The sequence below is a fragment of the Rutidosis leptorrhynchoides genome, chromosome 1 (assembly GCF_046630445.1).
Source record: "Rutidosis leptorrhynchoides isolate AG116_Rl617_1_P2 chromosome 1, CSIRO_AGI_Rlap_v1, whole genome shotgun sequence".
Lineage (NCBI taxonomy): Eukaryota > Viridiplantae > Streptophyta > Magnoliopsida > Asterales > Asteraceae > Rutidosis > Rutidosis leptorrhynchoides.
The window spans coordinates 713629904-713651144 of record NC_092333.1 but is presented as its reverse complement, the minus strand read 5'-3'; the positions used below and the strand labels follow the sequence as shown (position 1 = coordinate 713651144).

Genomic DNA, 21241 nt, shown 5'->3' with positions numbered 1-21241 from the left:
AAAGAGGTATCACTTGAAGCATGGAATGTAAAAGGTTACGTGCTATTGCAAGTAGGATTGGCAAACCTATCTCAATGGACACTCTAACTGCACAAATGTGCCATAAGGGTAGTGGTAGAGCAGGATTTGCAAGAATTATGCTAGAGGCTGAGGCTGATAAAGGTTTTGTTGAGCAAGTTGAAATTAAGTACACTGATAAAGAGAACAAAGTTAAAGGTATTAAGAAGGCGGTTGTTGAATATGAGTGGAAGCCTAGTATTTGTGAGCATTGCAAGGTGTTTGGTCATAATATGGCTGAGTGTAAGTTTAGACCAAGATCTGAAGAAGAGTTAAATGCTTTAAAAAGGAAGGATGTGCCTATCAAATCAGATGAATATGTGATGGTGAAAAGAAAAAATTCTTTTCAAAAAGTAAACAAAAAGTATAAAGAAGTAGCTGTGGCAGATAAACCTGCAGTTCAAGAGAATAAAAATAAGTTTGCAGCTCTTAGTCAAGATGAGGACGTGATACCTGCTCAGTTCTCTGCGGTTGATCAATTTTTAAAACATAAGAAGCAGCCCAATCTGAATGAATCTAAGGATTGGACTAGTGAAATGTATGTATACTTCAAAAAGAGATGGGAATAGATGCAGATTAACATTTCTAATGAATATGTTGAAGATGTTGTTCCAAAAGGTATTGAAAATGTATTAGCTAATGAATTGAAAGGGATGGATGATGGCATACTTCACCAACTCCAATGATGAATAATAAGGAATTAAGGATTGCCACTTGGAATATAAGGGGTATGAGCACTTTAGACAAGCAGTCTGAGGTGAAGAATTTAATAAAGGATGAAAAACTCAGTATGTGTATAGTTTTAGAAACTCATTTAAAGAAAAATAATATTAAGGCAGTCTGTGCCAATGTTTTCAATAAATGGAAATGGGAATCCAATATAGCATACAGTCCTAATAGTTGTAGAATCATTGTTGGATGGGATGATAATAAAGTGCATGTTATGATCATTAACTGCACTAAACAAGTTGTGTTCTGTATGGTGGACGTGATTAGTACCAAAGAAAAGTTTTTTTTGCAGTTTTGTTTATGCGTGTAATAAAGGAAAGGAGAGACAAGCAGTCTGGAAAGATCTTGTACTTCAAAAATGTGACAACCCGGAAATTTCCGACCAAATTTAAACTTTATCTTTATATTATTCCGACACGATAAGCAAAGTTTGTTAAGTTAAATCTCAAGAATTTTAAACTATATTCATACATTCATATAACCTCGACCAAATTCCGACGATTCACGAACCATTATATAAATGGATATGATTATATATATATATATATATATATATATATATATATATATATATATATGTGTGTGTGTGTGTGTGTGTGTGTGTGTGTATATATTATAACTTGAGAATGTTAACAAAGTATTAAACGTATAATACTTTACCTGAACATATTTGTTCAACATATTTATCGACAGAATTGCAATATGATATCAAATGATTGAGTTATCAAGATTCATTATGATTACGAGTGTCTGTTGTAAGGTCCACTATGATTTAAGAAATATTTCCCTTTTAACGATATTCGTAAAAATTAGTAAAGTGATTTACAGGTAAGAACAAATGTGTCAATTAACGAAGGTTAGACAAAAGTTAATGGAGAATAGAATTTCATAATATTCGATTGATCTATTTTCAAACGTGCAGAAACGCTTTTCGATTCAATAGAATTTGATTATTAAAATGTTTTGTTTAAATAACATAATTTGAATATATATGATAGGATATTAATTATTAGAAGTAAATATATAAATAATTCGCAACATGTATTTAAAACGTGTGTATGAATATTGAATATATATATATATATATATATATATATATATATATATATATATATACATATATATGATTTCAAATTACTTAAGTAAATGATAGTAACATTTGTTTATTGAATCGATTGATTATATTTAGATATGTTATCTAGAACGTTTGATAAACGTTGGCGTATAAATGAATTATATCAAATTAAGTTCTAGAGCGTAAACGTTAGGTGATATAATAATATCTATTATATAAACGATTTTAAAATTATACATATGAAACTTTGAAATATAATTAGTTTTTGAAAGAAAAAAAAAACTAAATATTTTATTAGTAAGTAAATATTTCTAAAATATATAAATTTATATTTCTAAATGAATATAAATATATATATATATATATATATATATATATATATATATATATATATATATATATATATATATATATATATATATATATATATCAAAATGACAAAATATAACTTTAATATAAAATGTTTTGATTTAAAATAATACTATTATATATATACTTATGTATATATAACGAGACGTCGATTTATAGAAGCAAATGACCAAAACACTCGAACGATCAAGTTACATTTAGAAGGATATAGTTTATTGGTAATTTAAGCCTATTTATTAATAAAGGTACACATCGCGTGTCGTTTAACACAAGTTTTCTAAGCGTACTAGACGTCGTTTGAAAAACCGAAACGGGACTTTATTCGAGCATCAATGTATAAATCTTTGGAACTAAAATTACAAGTTAACTATGCATGTGAATATAATATAATATATAATTAATTATATAATATATATATATATATATATATATATATATATATATATATATATATATATATATATATAATAAAACTGTCGACAGCTAAATGTTAAACGAATGTGAGCTGGCACTGAGGCCCATGCGATCGCATGGCCTTTTGCCTTGATTCCCATGCGATCGCATGGGGGGTGGCTGGGCAAATTTTCTATAAAGCTCGTTCGTTCGCTGGCCGAATTCATTCATCCATTTCCCTCTCAATCTCTCTACTCTCCATATATATATATATATATATATATATATATATATATATATATATATATATATATATATATATATATATATATATATATATTATTAATATTATTATTAAGATTAATATTATTATTATTTATCGTATTATTGTTATTATTAGTATTATACATAAAATACTACGACGAGGTCATGCGCGAGTTATTTTCAAAAACAAGTTTTTCGAGCGGGATAGAGCTAAGGAAATTATGGGTTATAACTATGGAGGTGATGGGTATTATTCGGGGGTATTGCTCGTGAGTCAAACTAGTGTTTATCATCTCCGTTGCGTCTATGTACTTTTATGCAATATTGAATCACAATATTGATACGTGAGCATTCATATCTTATCCTTTATATATTAATAGTGTATCCCTGACTAGTGCTCGAGTATATAGGATTATGCATGCTTGTATGCTTAATATTGACATTAGATAGTTTATGATAAACCATAAATTTAATACATATGCTACTGAGTTAAGGTATAAGATATGCATGTCGTTGGAAAGCTGGCGAAAAATTAATAACTTTTCATTTAGAAAGCGTATGGTTTCGATGAACGGATTAAAAGATATAGTCAACTGAATTATCTTTAATTTTAGTATTATTATTAAAATTATTATTATTATTATTACGATCATCGTTATCGTTATCGTTATCGTCATCGTCATTATTATTATTATTTAATAATTAATATTAATATTATTATCATTATCATTATTAATATAAGTATTATCATTAAAAATTGTTATTGTTATTATTATTACTATCGTTATTATCATTAAGGTTATTATTAATATCATCAATATTATTATTATTATTATTATTATTATTATTATTATTATTATTATTATTATTATTATTATTATTATTATTATTATTATTATTATTATTATTATTATTATTATTATTATTAGAATAATTAATATTTTCATCAAAACTTTCATTTTATTATTTTTATCGTTATTATTATTATTAAAAGTATCATTAATATTAAAACTAACATTTTTATTAAAATTATCATTTTAATAGAAATACATTGTTATTATAAAATATCATTATTATTATCATTTTAGTATTATTATTATTAAAAATTATCATTATGAATAGAATTATTATTTTTATAAAATATTATTATCATTACAGTTAATAATAAAAAGTATCGTTATTATTAAAATTATCATGATTAGAATAATCATTTTATTATAATTGTTATCATCATTGGTAAATATAAATATTGTTATTATTATTAGTAGAATAATAATAATTATTATTATTACAAAATAATACAACTTTTATTTATTATTATTATTATTATTATTATTATTATTATTATTATTATTATCAATATTATTTTATCAAATAAATATGTGATACAAAGACATTTTTACCACACGTGATATAATAATACATATCGCTATATTTTTGTGATATTAAGTGAACTATATAAACTATATTACTTACGATATATAAAAGCATATTTTTTTTATCATATATAAAATTTTAATATACATTTTTATTTATTAATAAATGACTTGTATTATTTACTCTAATAAAATCTGATGAATATATTTAAATATATAAAATGAATATATTTAATTTATATTATAAACATGTTTTGATTTTTAAAGTCATTTTGGGTTAAGTTGACTTTTGTTGACTTTTGCATGTCGGTCTCGAGCATTAGGATTGTGGTACACTATGACTCGACCTTAAGTGTTAGACAGATATTGACCATTATATATATATATATATATATATATATATATATATATATATATATATATATATATATATATATATATATATATATATATATATATACTTAATATAGGTTCGTGAATCCGAGGCCAACCTTGCACTTGTCCAATGCCATCATATGTATTTTTACTACGAAATACAGTATTGTGAGTTTCATTTGCTCCCTTTTTAAATGCTTTTGCAATATATATTTTTAGGACTGAGAATACATGCACTTTTATAAATGTTTTGCGAAATAGAACAAGTAATCAAAACTACATTCTATGGTTGAATTTTTATACCGGATATCGCCCTTGTTGAACTTGGTAGCCTAAGAATTGGTGTTTATTATAATTGCCACCAATTGACACGAATTCTAAAGATAGATCTATGAGATTTGACACGCCCCAGTCAGAGAATTTGAACTGCTTTAGTACTTCGATTTTTCTCTACAGACGAGTGGTTCTGTTTTGGAGATATTCTAGATGCATTTTGTTAATGTCGGTTACCAGGGGTTCAATCCATATGAATGATTTTTATGCAGATGCATGATGGTTATGAGAATTGAAAATGAAAATCTTGTGGTCTATTAAATTAATGGAAATGATTATTTATGATAAACTAATGAGCTCACCAACCTTTTGGTTGATACTTGAAAGCATGTTTATTCTCAGGTTTGAAAGAAATCTTCCGCTGTGCATTTGCTCATTTTAAAGATATTACTTGGAGTCATTCATGACATATTTCAAAAGACGTTGCATTCAAGTCGTTAAGTTAAATAAAGTTTATTATTAAGTAAATGACAGATTAGGTCATTTATAATTGGATATTATGAAATGGTAGGCATGCTTGTCAACTTTCGATGTAATGAAAGTTTGTCTATTAAAAACGAATGCACTGTTTGTAAAATTTATCATATAGAGGTCAAATGCCTCGCAATGTATTATATGTTATTGTATTCGTTCTTATATATTAGGACGGGTCGCTTTAAAAAAAGGGTGACTGATAAGTGCTCATGGTTTATAATGAGTGATTTTAATGTGACAAGGTACCTGACTGAACAATCCTCTGGTAGCTCCCTAGTCACCTCTGACATAAATGAATTCAATGACTGTATTAATCAAATTGAAGTGGATGATATTAGTAGCTCTGGTTTTCATTTCACTTGGACTAAATCTTTGAAAAATCCAAGATGTGGTACACTGAAAAAATTGGATAGAATCATGGTAAATGAAGAGTTTATGAATGCAATCCCTCAATCTCATGGTATTTTCTTACCTTATATTATCTCTGATCACATCCATGCTATCCTGTGCATTCCCAACTTCATTGTAAGTAAACCTAAATCATTTAGGTTTATGAACTTTTCTGCTGAAAAAGAGGATTTTAGTCCTTTAGTTAAAAAAGGGTGGGATATTCAAGTGGTGGGATGTGATATGTTCTGTTTGCTAAGAAATTGAAAGAGTTAAAGAAAGATTTGAAAATGCTGAATTGGAAAAATGTGAATGCTTTTGATAGAGTTATAAAACTTAAGCAAGAATTGAAAGATATTCAAGCTAAGGTTAATGTTGATCCCCATAATGCTCTTATTAAAGAGGAGGCTACTAGAATTCTGCATGAATATGAAGCAACCAAACATGATGAGTTTTTGCTCCTACAACAAAAATCCAAGATTAGATGGCTAAGTGAAGGGGACAAAAACACAAAATATTTTCATCAAATTCTTAAAAGTAGAATACAAAAGACTAGAATTGAAAGTATATGTGATGAAAATGGGACAAGGCATTATGGTGAGGAGGTTGCTACTCAATTTGTTAACCATTTTCAAAGTTTTTTTGGGCAAAACTGATGATGTTAAACCTATTGAAGAGTTGGGTGACAATGTTTCAGCGGTTTTCAGTGATTCTGAAGCTAAAGCTATGATCCTTGATGTCACTAGTGAAGAAATTAAAGCATCAATCTTTGATATTGATGGTGATAGAGCTGCAGGCCCAGATGGGTACACATCACAGTTTTTAAAAAAGGCTTGGGATGTTGTAGGTGCTGATGTGTGTAAAGCTATCAAGGAGTTCTTTAGTAAGGGAGCTGATTCGTACACCACCATTTTTTGCCATACACCACTAAACGTGCATTAGACAGTTGTACAGTACAGTGCTTTAAAGCACAACTAGTGGTGTATGGCTAAAACTTGGCGGTGTACGAATCATCTCCCCTTTAGTAAGGGTAAACTAATAGGTGGAATTAATTCTACATTAATATCCTTAATCCCTAAAATTGATAATCCTAACAAAGTCTCAGAGTTCAAGCCTATAGCTTGTTGTAATGTCATATATAAAGCCTTTAGTAATATCTTGGTCAACAGAATGAAACAAGGCCTTGACAAAGTGGTCAACATTAATCAAAGTGCTTTCATTCTTGGTAGAGCTATTCAAGATAATATTTTAGTAACTCAGGAACTTTTGAAAGGGTACAACAGAGCTCAAGGTCCTAAAAGGTGTGCATTAAAGATAGATCTACAAAAAGCTTATGACACTGTTAGTTGAAGTTTTTTAAAGTCTATTTTGGTCAAATTTGGATTTCATGAGAAGATGATTGGTTGGATAATGCAATGTGTCTCAACAACTAAGTTTTCTATCTGCATTAATGATAAGATAAAAGGGTATTTTAGTAGTGGCAGAGGGTTGAGGCAAGGAGACCCCCTTTCCCCTTATCTGTTTACCCTTGTGATGGAAATTCTTAACCTGATTTTGGCAAAAATAATCAAAGATAACCCTACCTTCAAATTTCATGTGGGTTGTAAGAAAATGAAGCTTACCCATGTCTGTTTTGCTGATGATCTATTGGTACTTTGCCATGGTGATGTTGAATCTGTGAAAGTTGTTAAGAAAGCACTGGAGGATTTTAGTCAAGTGTCTGGACTGCTACCAAATATTAACAAAAGCATTGTGTTCTTTGGTAGTGTCCATAGAGGCTTGCAACATGACATTTTACAACTATTACCTTTCAATGTTGGAAAGCTTCCAGTCAAATATCTTGGTGTGCCACTTTTAGCTAAAAGATTGGGGGTTATTGATTATAAAGTAATATTTGACAGAATTAAGAAAAGAATTGAAAGTTGAAAGAATAAACACTTGTCATATGCAGGTAAATTACAGCTGATTGCTTCTGTGTTATCCTCTATGCACATATATTGGGCTTCAGTTTACAAGTTACCTACCATTGTCATCAATGATATTGATAGAATTGTGAAAGCATTTTTATGGGGTCAGGGTGAAGACTCTAAAGACAAAGCTAAAGTTTCATGGAAGATTGTATGTACTCCTAAAAATCAAGGGGGTTTAGGCATTAAACCATTGAAAGAGTGGAATGACATTCTACTTATGAAACAGCTATGGAAATTGGTTGAAAAAAAAGATTCTTTGTGGTATAATTGGGTGAATTTAGTCAAATTAAAAGGAAGAACAATCTGGGACATTGAAATTAAGCAAAGTGATAGTTGGGGTTGGAAGCAACTTCTAAGTATGAGGGACAGAATCTTGCAGCATAAACATGAAGCTAGTGATGGTACTATTCAGTGGATCATAAAAAAAGGGACTCTTGTTCCATATAAGACAAGTCAGGCCTGGGAGGATCTTTTTATAAGTAAGCCTAAAGTTCCATGGCATCATGTCATATGGTTTCCTCAAGCAAATCCCAAGCATGCCTTCGTTATGTGGTTAGCAAAGTTGGACAGATTGACCACTCAGGATAAGCTGAACAAATGGTATCCTAATCGAAATCTCAAATGTGAACTGTACAGTGTATGTGAAGATTCAATTCATCACCCATTCTTTGATTGTGTTTATTCAAAGAAGGTGTGGAATGAAGTAAAAAAGTTCTTTCTCTTTAAAGGGTTACCAGCCAATTTGGAGTCCATTATTACTATGATTGCAAGATATCCGTTTAGAAATCAATTTTGGGATATTATAAATTGGCTTACAGTTGCTGCTGCTGTATACAACATTTGGAATGAGAGGAATTGCAGAGTATTCAAGAGGAGGAGAAGAACTAAAATGGAGACTGTCCAGAGCATTATCGATGGTATCAAACTGAAATTAGCCTCTCTTGTAATCAAAAAATCAAATGCTATGAGACTTGCGACTTGCAATTGGGGTATGGAGATTGATGGAGATCGATTACGCATCAGGAATTGAATTTATAGTTGATTTGACTGATTGTATGTGACGATCGCTCCAAATCCATATGGACGAACACGTCATTCATTGATTTCATTGCGAGGTATTTGACCTCTATGTGATACATTTTGTAACATTGTATTCGTTTGAAAAGGTATTTCATAAATGAATATATAAATTCCAGGTTTTTAACATCTGATGATTTCTACGTATAGACAATCACCATTTAATGGTTTACAATAATACATCTGTTGACAATACAGTCAAAATAAGATACATGGTAATGGTTTGGTGAATGCAAGTTTCTTGTATATAGCATGTATGACTCCAAGCACATATCTTGTATCACGTATAAGCAAACAGCGGAAGACTTCTAGAATCCTGAGAATAAACATGCTTCAAGTGTCAACACAAAAGTTGGTGAGTTCATAGTTTTAATATTACACATAATCCGTATATCAATGTGGATTACAAAAGTTCAGTTGTTTTATTTAAAACGTTATCAATAGGTTTTACATAAAAGGTGGATCACAAGATTTCAGTTGTTTCATCCGAAACGTTTATCAATCGGTTCTACAAAATTGAGCACCCTGGTAACTAAACTTTAATGCTTATATTATTTGTACCCTTTGTATAATCATCTTAATAATACACGTAAACCAACGTGTACGCTTCTCAAATAGCATACGTCCGTTAAAAGGCTAGCGCTCTAGCTCGGACGGGGATATCAAGCCCTATGGATCCATATAATACTACTCGCGCCCACCAGTTCTTATAACCGGCAGTTACTAGTTACCAAAGCTAAGGGATTTTCGGTTCAAACTCGGTGTAGAATTTAGTATGTACTTGTATCCATTGCGTTTAAAATAAAGTGCATGTATTCTCAGCCCAAAAATATAGATTGCAAAAGCAATTAAAAAGGAAGCATATGAAACTCACACATATAAATATTGTATATCGGTTAATAAAACATTTGCATGTATTCTCAGCCCAAAAATGTAGAGAGTAAAAGGGATCTTATGAAACTCACAGTTAAATATTGATATACAATATTGTAGGAAAGCACGTAGACGCATCGGAGATGATAAACACGAGGTTTGATTCACAAAAAAAAAATACCCCCGAACATTACCCATAACCTCCTTGGCAATAACCTATAATTTCCTTAGCTCTAGCTTGCTCGAAAACTCATTTTGAAAATTACTTGGACAGCACTCCGTCGTAATATTTTTTGTACATTATTATTTTTGTATCGCAAAAATAATAACACTAATAATAATAAAAAATAATAAGATTAATAATAATCTTAATAATAATAATAATAATAATAATAATAATAATAATAATAATAATAATAATAATAATAAATAATAAATAATATTACGGAGTATATATATATTTGTGTATGTGTGTGATTTAAATCGAGCGAAAACACTGAAATTTATAGATGTGGCCTGAAATCTGGAGTCATGCGACTCGCATGGAAATGGCCTTCTGGCCATGCGACTCGCATGAGGACCAGGGACAGCTCACATTGTTTTGGCTCCTAGCTTGTCGACATAATATAAAATAAATATAAATATATAAATAATTAATATAATTATTTATATATTATATTTTATTCTTGTGCATAGTAGACTAGATATTTTTGGTCCGTTGCGTCGGGCGTTTCTTCTTGACTCGGGTCCCGGTTCCGGATTTTCAGACGTCCTTGCGTACTATTTTATATCGTGTACTTTGCGTTCCGCAACTTGTACTCTTGTCATTTTTTAGACGTTCTTCATCAATAATTTGAACCTTTTTAATTGTATCTTGTACATTTGAGCATTTTGGACCTTTCCGTTTTCAATTCTTCGTTTTCGCCTTTTGTCTTCGCACTTATTAAATATAAACGAATATTACTTGAATATGGAACAATTACAACTAAAATCCTGTCTTTCTTGGGGGATAATGCTATGAAATATATGTTCCTTTTTAGCCTTATCAATAGCCTTAAATTATCCCTTAATTATATCACTCAAAGTGTATCTTAAACTTTCGAGTGTTTTGGTCATTTACTTCTATAAATCATCGTCTCGCTATTTGTTAAAATACATTTTTATAATAGCGTTTTACTGTAGCAAAGTTACTGTAGCAAAGTCAAATTTTACTGTAGCAATTCACTGTAGCAAATAGTGATTTTCGAAAACACTGTAGCATTTTGAGTAATGTGGCAATTTGAAAACACTGTAACAAATTAGTGTTTAACTGGTTCATCTTAAACGCTTTAGTTAACTTATCTAAATATCAATTGAATCAATAAACGAATGTTACTATCGTTTATTATATATATGTATATATCTTTTTAATATACATAAATCAGTTTTTAAATACACATTGGAAGTTATTTATAAATAAATTTTAATGATAAATATTTCAACTTATCATATACATTCAAATAGATATTTAAACCAATAAGTTTAATGTACGGTATCAAACAATTAATACATTGTTACCTTTTCATGTTATAGTATATATGTATCTATTTACATATAATTGTTCTCGAATCGTCGAAAATAACCGAAGGGTATTTAAATATATAAAAGTAGTTCAAAAATTTTGAGATTCAGTTTTACAGACTTTGCTTATCGTGTCGAAAATGTTAATCATACAAAGATTAAGTTTAAATTTGGTCAGAAATTTCCGGGTCATCACATTGTATTTCCTAGGTCATATGTTTGACTTTGTATATGTCGTTTGGGGGGTTATGGTCTGGCCCTGGCCCATGTATTTTTTTCTGGTGATTAATAAATTTCTCTTTTCTTAAAAATAATAAAAAGAAAAAAAGAAAGTGTGCACTCGGATAAAAGGGGTTGTTACAAAAACCCATGTTACCCCATTTATTTACCCAGCAAATAGCCTGTTAGTATTTGGGCCATTCACAATTGTTAGCCCATGTTTTCTCAAGTTAGTATCTCTGGGTTTATGATTTTGAAATGGGAAATTGGTCGAAATGCCCTCATTTTTCAAAACGTTTAACAATATTGTCAATATGCTCTCTGATCACGCACCACACATCGTGATTTCCGATGTGTGATGCATATTTGCGGGATATTCCCCGAGACAAACCTATTATCCTCACAACTCTACCCTACACGTGCATGGTGTGAGTTACACCAGAACTTTGAATGATCGTATATTTGATTCCTTGCTCCGATCTAGTTTAAATCGAATATTTCCTCGAGATCTATCCCTCGAATACCTTCAATTTTGACGTGTTTGTTAATTTTGATTTTTAAATATACTTTGATCGTCCATAACGTGCTATAAAACATTCTAATTTTTAATTCATTAATTTTTCACAAATGTTGACTAAAAGTATACGAAACTCCTCAATCAATTTGAATAAACAACACATATCAAAAATTGAACATATTCTACGTTTAACGTAAATTGCAATATGAGGTCTAATTTTAAAATTATTTGTCACTTCAACAACTTTTCAACGGATAGATGTCGAGAAAATACACAATTCAAAAAAAAAAATGGTAACAAAATTGGAGCAATGAATCGAAAGATACGACCATTCAATGTTCTGGCGCAACAATGTCCGCTAACACGCACCAATCACCAAGCACCATGCACAATGTGTGGTGCGGCCTTTTTTTTTTTTTTTTTTTTTTTTTTTTTTTTTGCAATTACGAATTTTTGAAGACATATTGTTAAACACACTTTGAGAAATGAGAGCATTTTGACCAATTTTCCTTTTCAAATCGGATATGTTGTGCATACATTTTCTATTTTACTGTATTTTTGAGTTCTTTGGTCACTAGTAGGTTAGAATCAAGTGCAGAATCGAGTTCTTTATATCGAAACAAATAAACTTGCGAGTCTAAACGAGCCTTTCAATTATTTACATAATTTAGTATTTTTATGGTTAATAATATAATATATCTCTTATCAAGTTCGAGCTTTTATAATGTCAAACGAGTTAAACTCAATTCTAGTAGATTAAGTTCGAAACGGGTCAAGTTTAAGCTCGAACTCTTTGTATTTTTAACGAGTCGAGCTTAAATCTATCTAACCTCGAACTTGACTCATCTCGTTTAGATTCTCGTCATCGAAGGGTTAATATCGGCCTTGAGTGCAATAGAGAAGGTTTGGGGATCAACGGTTAAAGGGAATTAGAGTTTTAAGGTAGATTTATGGCGGTCAACGGACCAAATTTAATTTTTTTATTAGTTTAGATTTACAATCGTGGTGATATATTCGTCACTATTATACATACACCATTGAATGTACATTAATCTGTTATATTGTATAACTATTTAATGCACTTTTACAATTATGATGTAATATATGAATGACCGGAGTCAGGGCTATACTGTTAGTTTCATGGGCCTGTTCAATAAATAAAAGTAAACCCTTTATATATGAATTTTTTTTCATATATAATACTGTACTCCGTATTAAGTTCAATAATACTTATAAAATCATAAGTATCAAGATCAATTAAAATAACGATTGTATTAATAAATGAATCTAAGTATTTAATATATTGCCCCGGCTGACCGGAGTAATAACTTGAAATGGTAGAAATTGGCGTGCACAAATAATACAGTAGCATAATTTAATATATTTTAATAAAATCTCGCTGCAGTTCCAAAAAAAAAAAAAAAAACAAATAATACAGTAGCATCTAAAATCTACTCGCCCTTTAACTATTTTACACGTTATCACATCTACGTAGTTTGCAAGTTGTTTACAAACCGTTAGATATTTTGTGGTAACACTTCAAATTAATTTCAACCGTCCAATACAACATTAAAATTGTGTCAACTCATAATTGATGTAAACTAGTTATCGAACCCTCGCTTCGCGACGGAGGTTCGATTTTCAATGTATTTTATTATGTTAGTTTGTAAAATTATTTCGTGACTAATTATCATGTCGTTGAAGCGCAACTCGAGTTGAACTAAAAGGTATAACCCGTCAAAGATTTAAATGTTATTTTACATCTCCGCGTTTCGCTATGGAATTGTCGACTTTTAAAAATTTAACGCAAAATCAACGTGTATGAAAAGTACCTCAAATATTTATCGTTTTTTAAAAAGCGTCCGTTTTGGCTATAGTTAGTGACGTTGTGTTCCTAAAATTATTTCGAGTTTAACGATGTTGTTCGAAAAAATTTAACTCGTTGCGAGCGAGAAGATATGACCCGTTGGATATTTGGGTGGAGTTTAGTTAAGATATTTTATGAAAATGATTATTTGTCACTTTACCACCTGTTTGAGAGGCTTTACTTGCGAAAAGGAAAAAAAAGTGTAAAAAAGGAAGAAAAAAAAATGTGAAATGACGAAAATAACTCTGATTCCTATTATCGTTTTTGTCTAATAGTTAATATGGTAATTAAATAACTTTATGCATATCTTAGTGTATCAAAACTCAAAATACCTCTCCTTAAGTCTTAAGTTTCTTAAGTAATAAGTTTCCAGCTCGTCATCTGCCCTGCAAATCTCATTTGATCACACACATATGTATGTGTGTGTGTATATATATATATATATACATATATATATACATATACATATACACACAAATGCATTCGATGTAGGATTTCAATCTAATCACGAAAGTGTTATCGGTCAGGTCTGATATTAGATCAATCACATCATTTAAGGTACGTTGTTGTTATACATTAATCATCAAAGTTATTTAATTTGTATGATCTAGAACCGTCAGGGTTTTGAGTCGAGCTTGAGTTCAATCTGTAATGTACTACTCCATATTTTGTTTGTTGCATTTCATTTGTTGTTGATTGTAAATCATCGCCTTGTATAATTGAAATTGTTGCAAATTCTAGGGTTTAAGGTTTGAAAAAATGTTGACTAAATTTGAGACGAAGAGTAATAGAGTGAAAGGATTGAGTCTTCATGCGAAACGACCGTGGATCCTTGCGAGTCTTTATAGCGGTGTGATCCAGCTATGGGATTACAGAATGGGAACATTGATTGATAAGTTTGATGAACATGATGGCCCTGTTCGTGGTGTTCATTTTCATGTATTGCAGCCATTGTTTGTATCAGGAGGTAATTGTTCTTGATTATTGATGTAATTGTACTTATTGATACGTGTTTGAATGTTTGTAGTTTGTGATTGGAGGTTGTTAGCATGTGTGGCAGTATACCTTTTGTAATCAGATATTTTGATTAGTTATATAAGAGGCTGTAGGCATTATAGGTTGATGTGTAATTTAAGGTTAGTATTCAGTTAGGTTAACATGATTAAAGATACTATAATAAGTAGAAATTCAATACAAAGCTACCAATTTTTGATCAAGTTTGTTGGTGCATATATTTGAATCCCTAGTTCTGTATTCATCATCGTATAATTCGGTCTGTAATAATGAACATTGTGACTATTGAATATTAGTTATCGTACATAAAATGTTTTAAATCAATAGTTAAACTGACTTGACAGTCGACCGATTGAGTCAGTCAGTCGATCGACTGTGACCACTGTCGACTGACAGTCCAGGTCGGTGTAAGTTGAATTTTGATCCACTCAACAGACAGCCGACCGACTGACGGACTGACGGAGTCAGTCGACCAACTGTCTCTGTAAACATTATATAAACGGGTTTAAGCCTCATTTGTTAGGTTACGCATCATATTAACCCTAGATTGTCTGCAGCTCGGTCCCTACGTCCAAATACCACAGAATATCACTCTAGGCTTCGTGTTAATCAAGATCAAATCTTGGTTTGACTCGTACGAACCCGAAAACCCTTAGATATTCGATTTATTGCTCGTTCTAGTGTTGTTCCGCCTCTAGGTCGTGTTAGATTGATTCTACGATCCTAATAGAACGTCTACAAAGTTGTTGGATTCATTTATTTGGTTTGATATGAGTTAAATTGTACATAGGGCTTTACAAGTATCTAATTGTATATGAAGTTTCAAATCTATAAATGTAATTACGAAAACAAGTATCTGACTGTCTATAACAAAGTAGTGATCTATTAGAGATATTATGCAGGAGATGATTACAAGATTAAGGTTTGGAATTACAAGTTACATAGGTGTCTTTTCACCTTGCTTGGACACCTTGATTATATCCGTACTGTGCAATTCCATCACGAATCTCCATGGATAGTAAGTGCAAGTGATGATCAGACTGTTAGAATATGGAATTGGCAGTCACGAACATGTCTTTCTGTTTTAACGGGTCACAATCATTACGTAATGTGTGCATCGTTCCACCCTAAAGAACTTGTTTTATCAGCTTCACTTGATCAGACAATTCGTGTATGGGATATTGGATCCCTGAGGAACAAAAACGCATCGCCTGCTGATGACTTGTTAAATAATTTAAGTCAATTAAACTCTGATCTTTTTGGTGGAATTGATATTGTGGTGAAGTATGTTCTTGAAGGCCATGATCGAGGAGTTAATTGGGCCTCGTTTCATCCCACTCTGCCTTTAATTGTTTCGGGTGCTGATGATAGTCTGCTGAAGCTGTGGCGCATGAATGGTAAGTAGTGTAAACATTGCTTTCAAAAAAAAAAAAGTTGTGAAAACATTTTACAGTTTTTTTTTACGTAGTTTCAATGTTTGTTGAACAACACGCTGGTGTATGCCCATTACAGGTGACAATTTGGACCCATTTGCTTATATTTTGCTCGGTTTACGTTATATGTTATTGCTAAAGGGTCTAAGAGTAAGTGCCTAAATAAAAAAAGAACATTTTAAGGTTTTCTAACGCGAGTTAGTATTGCGTAGATGTATATTACCCTGTAAATAATCTAATCAAAAGAGTACATTACTGTTGCATAACGTGTTATTGATCTTTTTTCTGTTTTCCAGAGACAAAGGCTTGTGAAGTGGATACATTGAGAGGACATGTAGATAATATATCGTGTGTTATGTTTCACACCAAACAAGATATTATTGTTTCCAACTCGGAAGACAAAAGTATCCGTGTTTGGGATGCGACCAAACGTACCGGCATTCATACTTTTTGAAGAGAACATGATCGGTTCTGGATTCTCGCATGTCACCCCGAAATGAATCTTTTTGCAGCTGGTCACGACACTGGGATGATTGTTTTTAAACTTGAACGTGAAAGGCCCGCTTTTTCTATAAGTGGTGACTCTATGTTCTATGCTAAAGATCGTTTGTTGAAATTCTACGAGTTCTCAACTCAAAAAGAAACACAAGTGATGCCAATTCGACGGGTAGGGTCCACATCTTTGAATCAGGGCCCGCATACTCTTTCTTATAGTCCTACTGAAAATGCAGTTCTCATATGCTCAGATGTTGATGGTGGGTCTTATGAGTTGTATATTATACCCAGAGATAGCATCAGCAGGGGCAATACGGTCCAAGATCCAAGAAAAGGACCCGGTGGGTCAGCTGTTTTTGTGGCCCGTAATCGGTTTGCTGTGCTTGACAAATCCACTAATCAAATACTAATCAAGAACCTAAAGAACGAGATCGTTAAGAAAAGCACCCTTCCAATTACCACCGATGCAATTTACTACGCAGGAACCGGTAAATTGCTCTGTCGGGCTGAAGACAAGGTGGTAATTTTCGATCTTCAGCAACGGGTCGTTCTCGGTAGTCTTCAAACACCTTTGGTCAAATACATTGTCTGGTCAAACGATATGGAAACCGTGGCCTTACTAAGCAAGCATGCCATAATTTTAGCTAGCAAGAAGCTTGACCGTCGGTCAACCCTTCACGAGACAATTCGTATAAAAGGTGGGGCCTGGGATGAAAACGGTGTTTTCATTTATACAACCCTGAACCACATCAAATATTGTTTACCGAATGGAGACAATGGCTTAATAAAGACCCTTAATGTTCCTATATACATCACAAAAGTTTCAGGTAACAATATTTTCTGCTTAGATCGAGACGGAAAGAACAAAGTTATAGTTATTGATGCAACAGAGTATGTATTTAAGTTGTCTTTACTCAAAAAGAAATATGCCCACGTCATGAATATGATCCGAAATTCAAATCTTTGTGGGCAAGCTATGATTGCTTATCTTCAAAAAAAGGGATTTCCCGAAATTGCCCTTCGTTTTGTAAAAGATGAAAGAACTCTTTTCAATTTAGCGATTGATAGCGGGAATATTCAGATAGCTGTTGCTGCAGCTAAGGAGATAGATGAAAAAGATCATTGGTATAAATTAGGCGTCGAGGCTCTTCGCCAGGGCAATTTTGGAATTGTGGAATATGCTTACCAAAAAACAAAGAATTTCGAGAGGTTATCGTTTCTTTATTTAATTACGGGGAACATCGAAAAGCTCTCGAAAATGGTCAAAATTGCTGAAGTTAAGAATGATGTCATGGGTCAGTTTCATAATGCTCTTTATCTGGGTGACATTCAACAACGTGTTACTATTTTAGAAAAGGCGGGACATTTACATCTTGCATACATTACTGCTTCGGTTCATGGATTACATGATGTTACCGAAAGACTTGCAGCCAAATTGGGAGACGTTCCCACTTTGCCTAAAGGCAAAGTACCTTCACTTCTAATGCCGCCAACTCCCGTCACGCGTGGTGGAGATTGGCCACTTTTGAGGGTCATTAAAGGAATCTTTGAAGTTGGTCTCGAACATATAGGTAACAAGGGTGTTCTGGGTGAAGATGAAGACGAAAACGATGGTAATTGGGGTGAAGAACTCGATATAGCCGATGCAAATGGTTTCAAGAATCATGATAGTCAAGAAGTTGATGAAGATAATGATGAGGAAGGAGGGTGGGAACTTGAAGATTTAGAACTTGTACACGAGACCGACAATCTAGAAGCTTCTAGAAGCTCCCATTCGTCCGTTTTTGTGGCCCCCACTCCCGGGATTCCGCCCAGCCTACTTTGGACTCAAAAATCCTCGCTTGCAGCTGAACATATAGCGGTTGGAAACTTCGATACGGCTATGCGATTATTACATCGACAATTGGGAATTAAAAATTTTACCCGCTTGAGATCGATGTTTATGGATCTTCATACTGGGAGCCATTCTTATCTGCACGCGTTCCCATCTGTTCCAGTATTGCCTACGCTAATCGAAAGAGGTTTGACCGAGTCAACTGGCTCGAGAGGCCCACCTGGACTTGTGTTCAAGTTTTCCCATTTAGAAGAGAAACTAAAAGCTGCCTATAAAGCCACTACTTCCGGAAGATTCTATGAGGCTCTTCGTGGGTTTATAAATATTCTCCACACGATACCTTTTATTGTTGTTGATTCGAGACGAGAAGTTGATGAAGTTAAGCAACTGATTATTATTGTTAAAGAATACATTTTGGGTCTACAAATGGAGCTCAAAAGAAAAGAATTTAAAGATGACCCTATTCGCCAACTAGAGCTTGCTGCTTATTTTACTCACTGTAATCTTCAAGTTCCACATTTGAGGCTCGTGTTATTAAATGCTATGAAGTTATCTTATAATGCAAAGAATAATAGTACGGCTGCTAATTTTGCTAGACGTTTTCATGAAACAAATCCCACCAATGAGAATCAAGTAAAGACAGCAAGACAAGTGTTGCAGGCGGCTGAAAAGAATCTGATTGATTCGTATAAGTTAAACTATGATTTCAGAAATCCGTTTGTGATATGTGGGGCGAATTATGTTCCTATTTATCATGGTCAGAAAAAAGTTGTGTGCCCATATTGCAGTTGTAATTTTCTGCCTAGTGAAGAAGGGAAATTGTGTAGTGTGTGTGATCTTTCAGTTATTGGCCTTGATGCTTCAGGGTTGCTATGTTCTCCATCACAGATGAGGTGATATGGTACTGAAGATATGAAGTTCAAGCAGCTCTATTCATAATTTCATATACTTTTGGGGTGCAATCATCTGGCTGACATAAGGTAAGAATGTCATTTGATGATAAAATAAAAAAGTTAGCAAAAAAGGAAATGGGTCAAACGGTGAAAGGTTGCCCAAAGTGAATGTTAAATGCATCTAACTTATTTTTATTTCAGAACGTCTTATTATTGGAATAATGTAAGTTATGTAGTAGTCATGTCTAATACTCAATTAATTTATGAATTATCTGTTTTCTATAAAAAAGAATTACCCTTTTGATCCTCTACCCAACCTAATGTTTCGCTAACTTTATAGAGAAGCATGAACAATGGAACCCTTTTATCCCCAAACTAGTTGTTGTGGGTTAGAGGTAAACCGAAAAGGATGCATAAAGCCATGAAATCTAATTCCAACACAAAATAGGTTACCATATTCTTATATGCACTCAAATTTTATAGACGGGTCTGTTAGCAATAAATTAGTAACTAAATCCTTGAAAATGATTTAGTATTTTTGATATTCTATAGAAAAATTTCAGCGGAGTTTGTTTTCTTTTCATGGCCCACGAGAAGTATAATTCTGCAATTATCTTTCTTATTGGTTATAAACGAATCTGGTTTTTCTTTGTTTCCTTGGCCTACGAGATATAATTTATCCTATTTGCATCTTCATGGAAGATTTTGTATATTTGCTAAGACTATCTGTGCATTTTGAGCGGTAGTCTAATGATGTAAATTTCTTGCATTTTTGTGATGATTAATTTCTGTTTATTTTTCCAATCCAGTCGATGCAGATGAGCAGAGGATGGTCAAGATTGCAATGACACCATTACAGATTCTCGTTAGAATTGTTTATGTGTAAGCTTCCTCTGATGAGCAAAGATACTTTGGCACGATTGAATGTTCTCCGTCACTTTCAAATCTTGTTTTAATTTCATTGACTACTATAGAAAAATGCTTTGTTTATGATCATAAGCCGAATTGGTTAGTACATATTATATATGATTTATAACTGTAATATAAATATATGCTATAGTTATATCCTTTATTTGCAGTATTTCTAAACGGGGTATTTTCCTTTTTACTATATGTTGTAGGCCTATTGCACTTCCAGGTTTGCTATTGATAAGGCAGTTTGGTAGAGGTGGTGTATGTAACTTGCCTAGGACCATGAACTACCTTATCCTCGAAGTTTATATCTAAGTTTATAATATGATTCTATCCATCAAGTATCGACATATCATGCCTATCAACCCTTAGATGATGGTCCCCTGGTCCAAAGTGACTTTGTTAGGTTGCAACCATCTCAAAGAACTCATAGTACATTCGGCATCTTAACACCAAATTATGCGAAAATAAAGCTGGGGTGATCTGTTTGTATGTGAAGTGGAACTTTTGCAGTTTAATTGCTAAAGTGCTCCAGTTACATGATATAAAATGTTCTCAATCTCCTACTGTCCCCAAATTATAATTTCTAGAGGTGCACATATAAGTGATCTGTTCTGCGCTTTATACAACAAAAATTAATAAAGATGCTTGTGTATAATATATATGCATTCTAATTCAACTTCTGTTAGAAGACTCATTTGGTTTGTTGCTGGGATAAAGTGCATCTTAATTCTTAAGGCAACCC

At 32.2% G+C, this 21241-nt stretch overlaps 1 protein-coding gene and 1 pseudogene across 1 annotated transcript; both read left to right on the top strand.

The window, feature by feature from the left end:
* The first annotated feature begins 6122 nt into the window (after positions 1 to 6122).
* LOC139854236 (uncharacterized) lies at positions 6123 to 6774 on the top strand. The gene is made up of 2 exons (XM_071843554.1): positions 6123 to 6468; positions 6530 to 6774. Exons 1-2 carry the CDS (start codon positions 6123 to 6125, stop codon positions 6772 to 6774), a joined length of 591 nt encoding a protein of 196 aa, XP_071699655.1.
* A 7622-nt stretch (positions 6775 to 14396) lies between these two features.
* LOC139886223 (coatomer subunit alpha-1-like) lies at positions 14397 to 20581 on the top strand (annotated as a pseudogene).
* Positions 20582 to 21241: the final 660 nt, after the last annotated feature.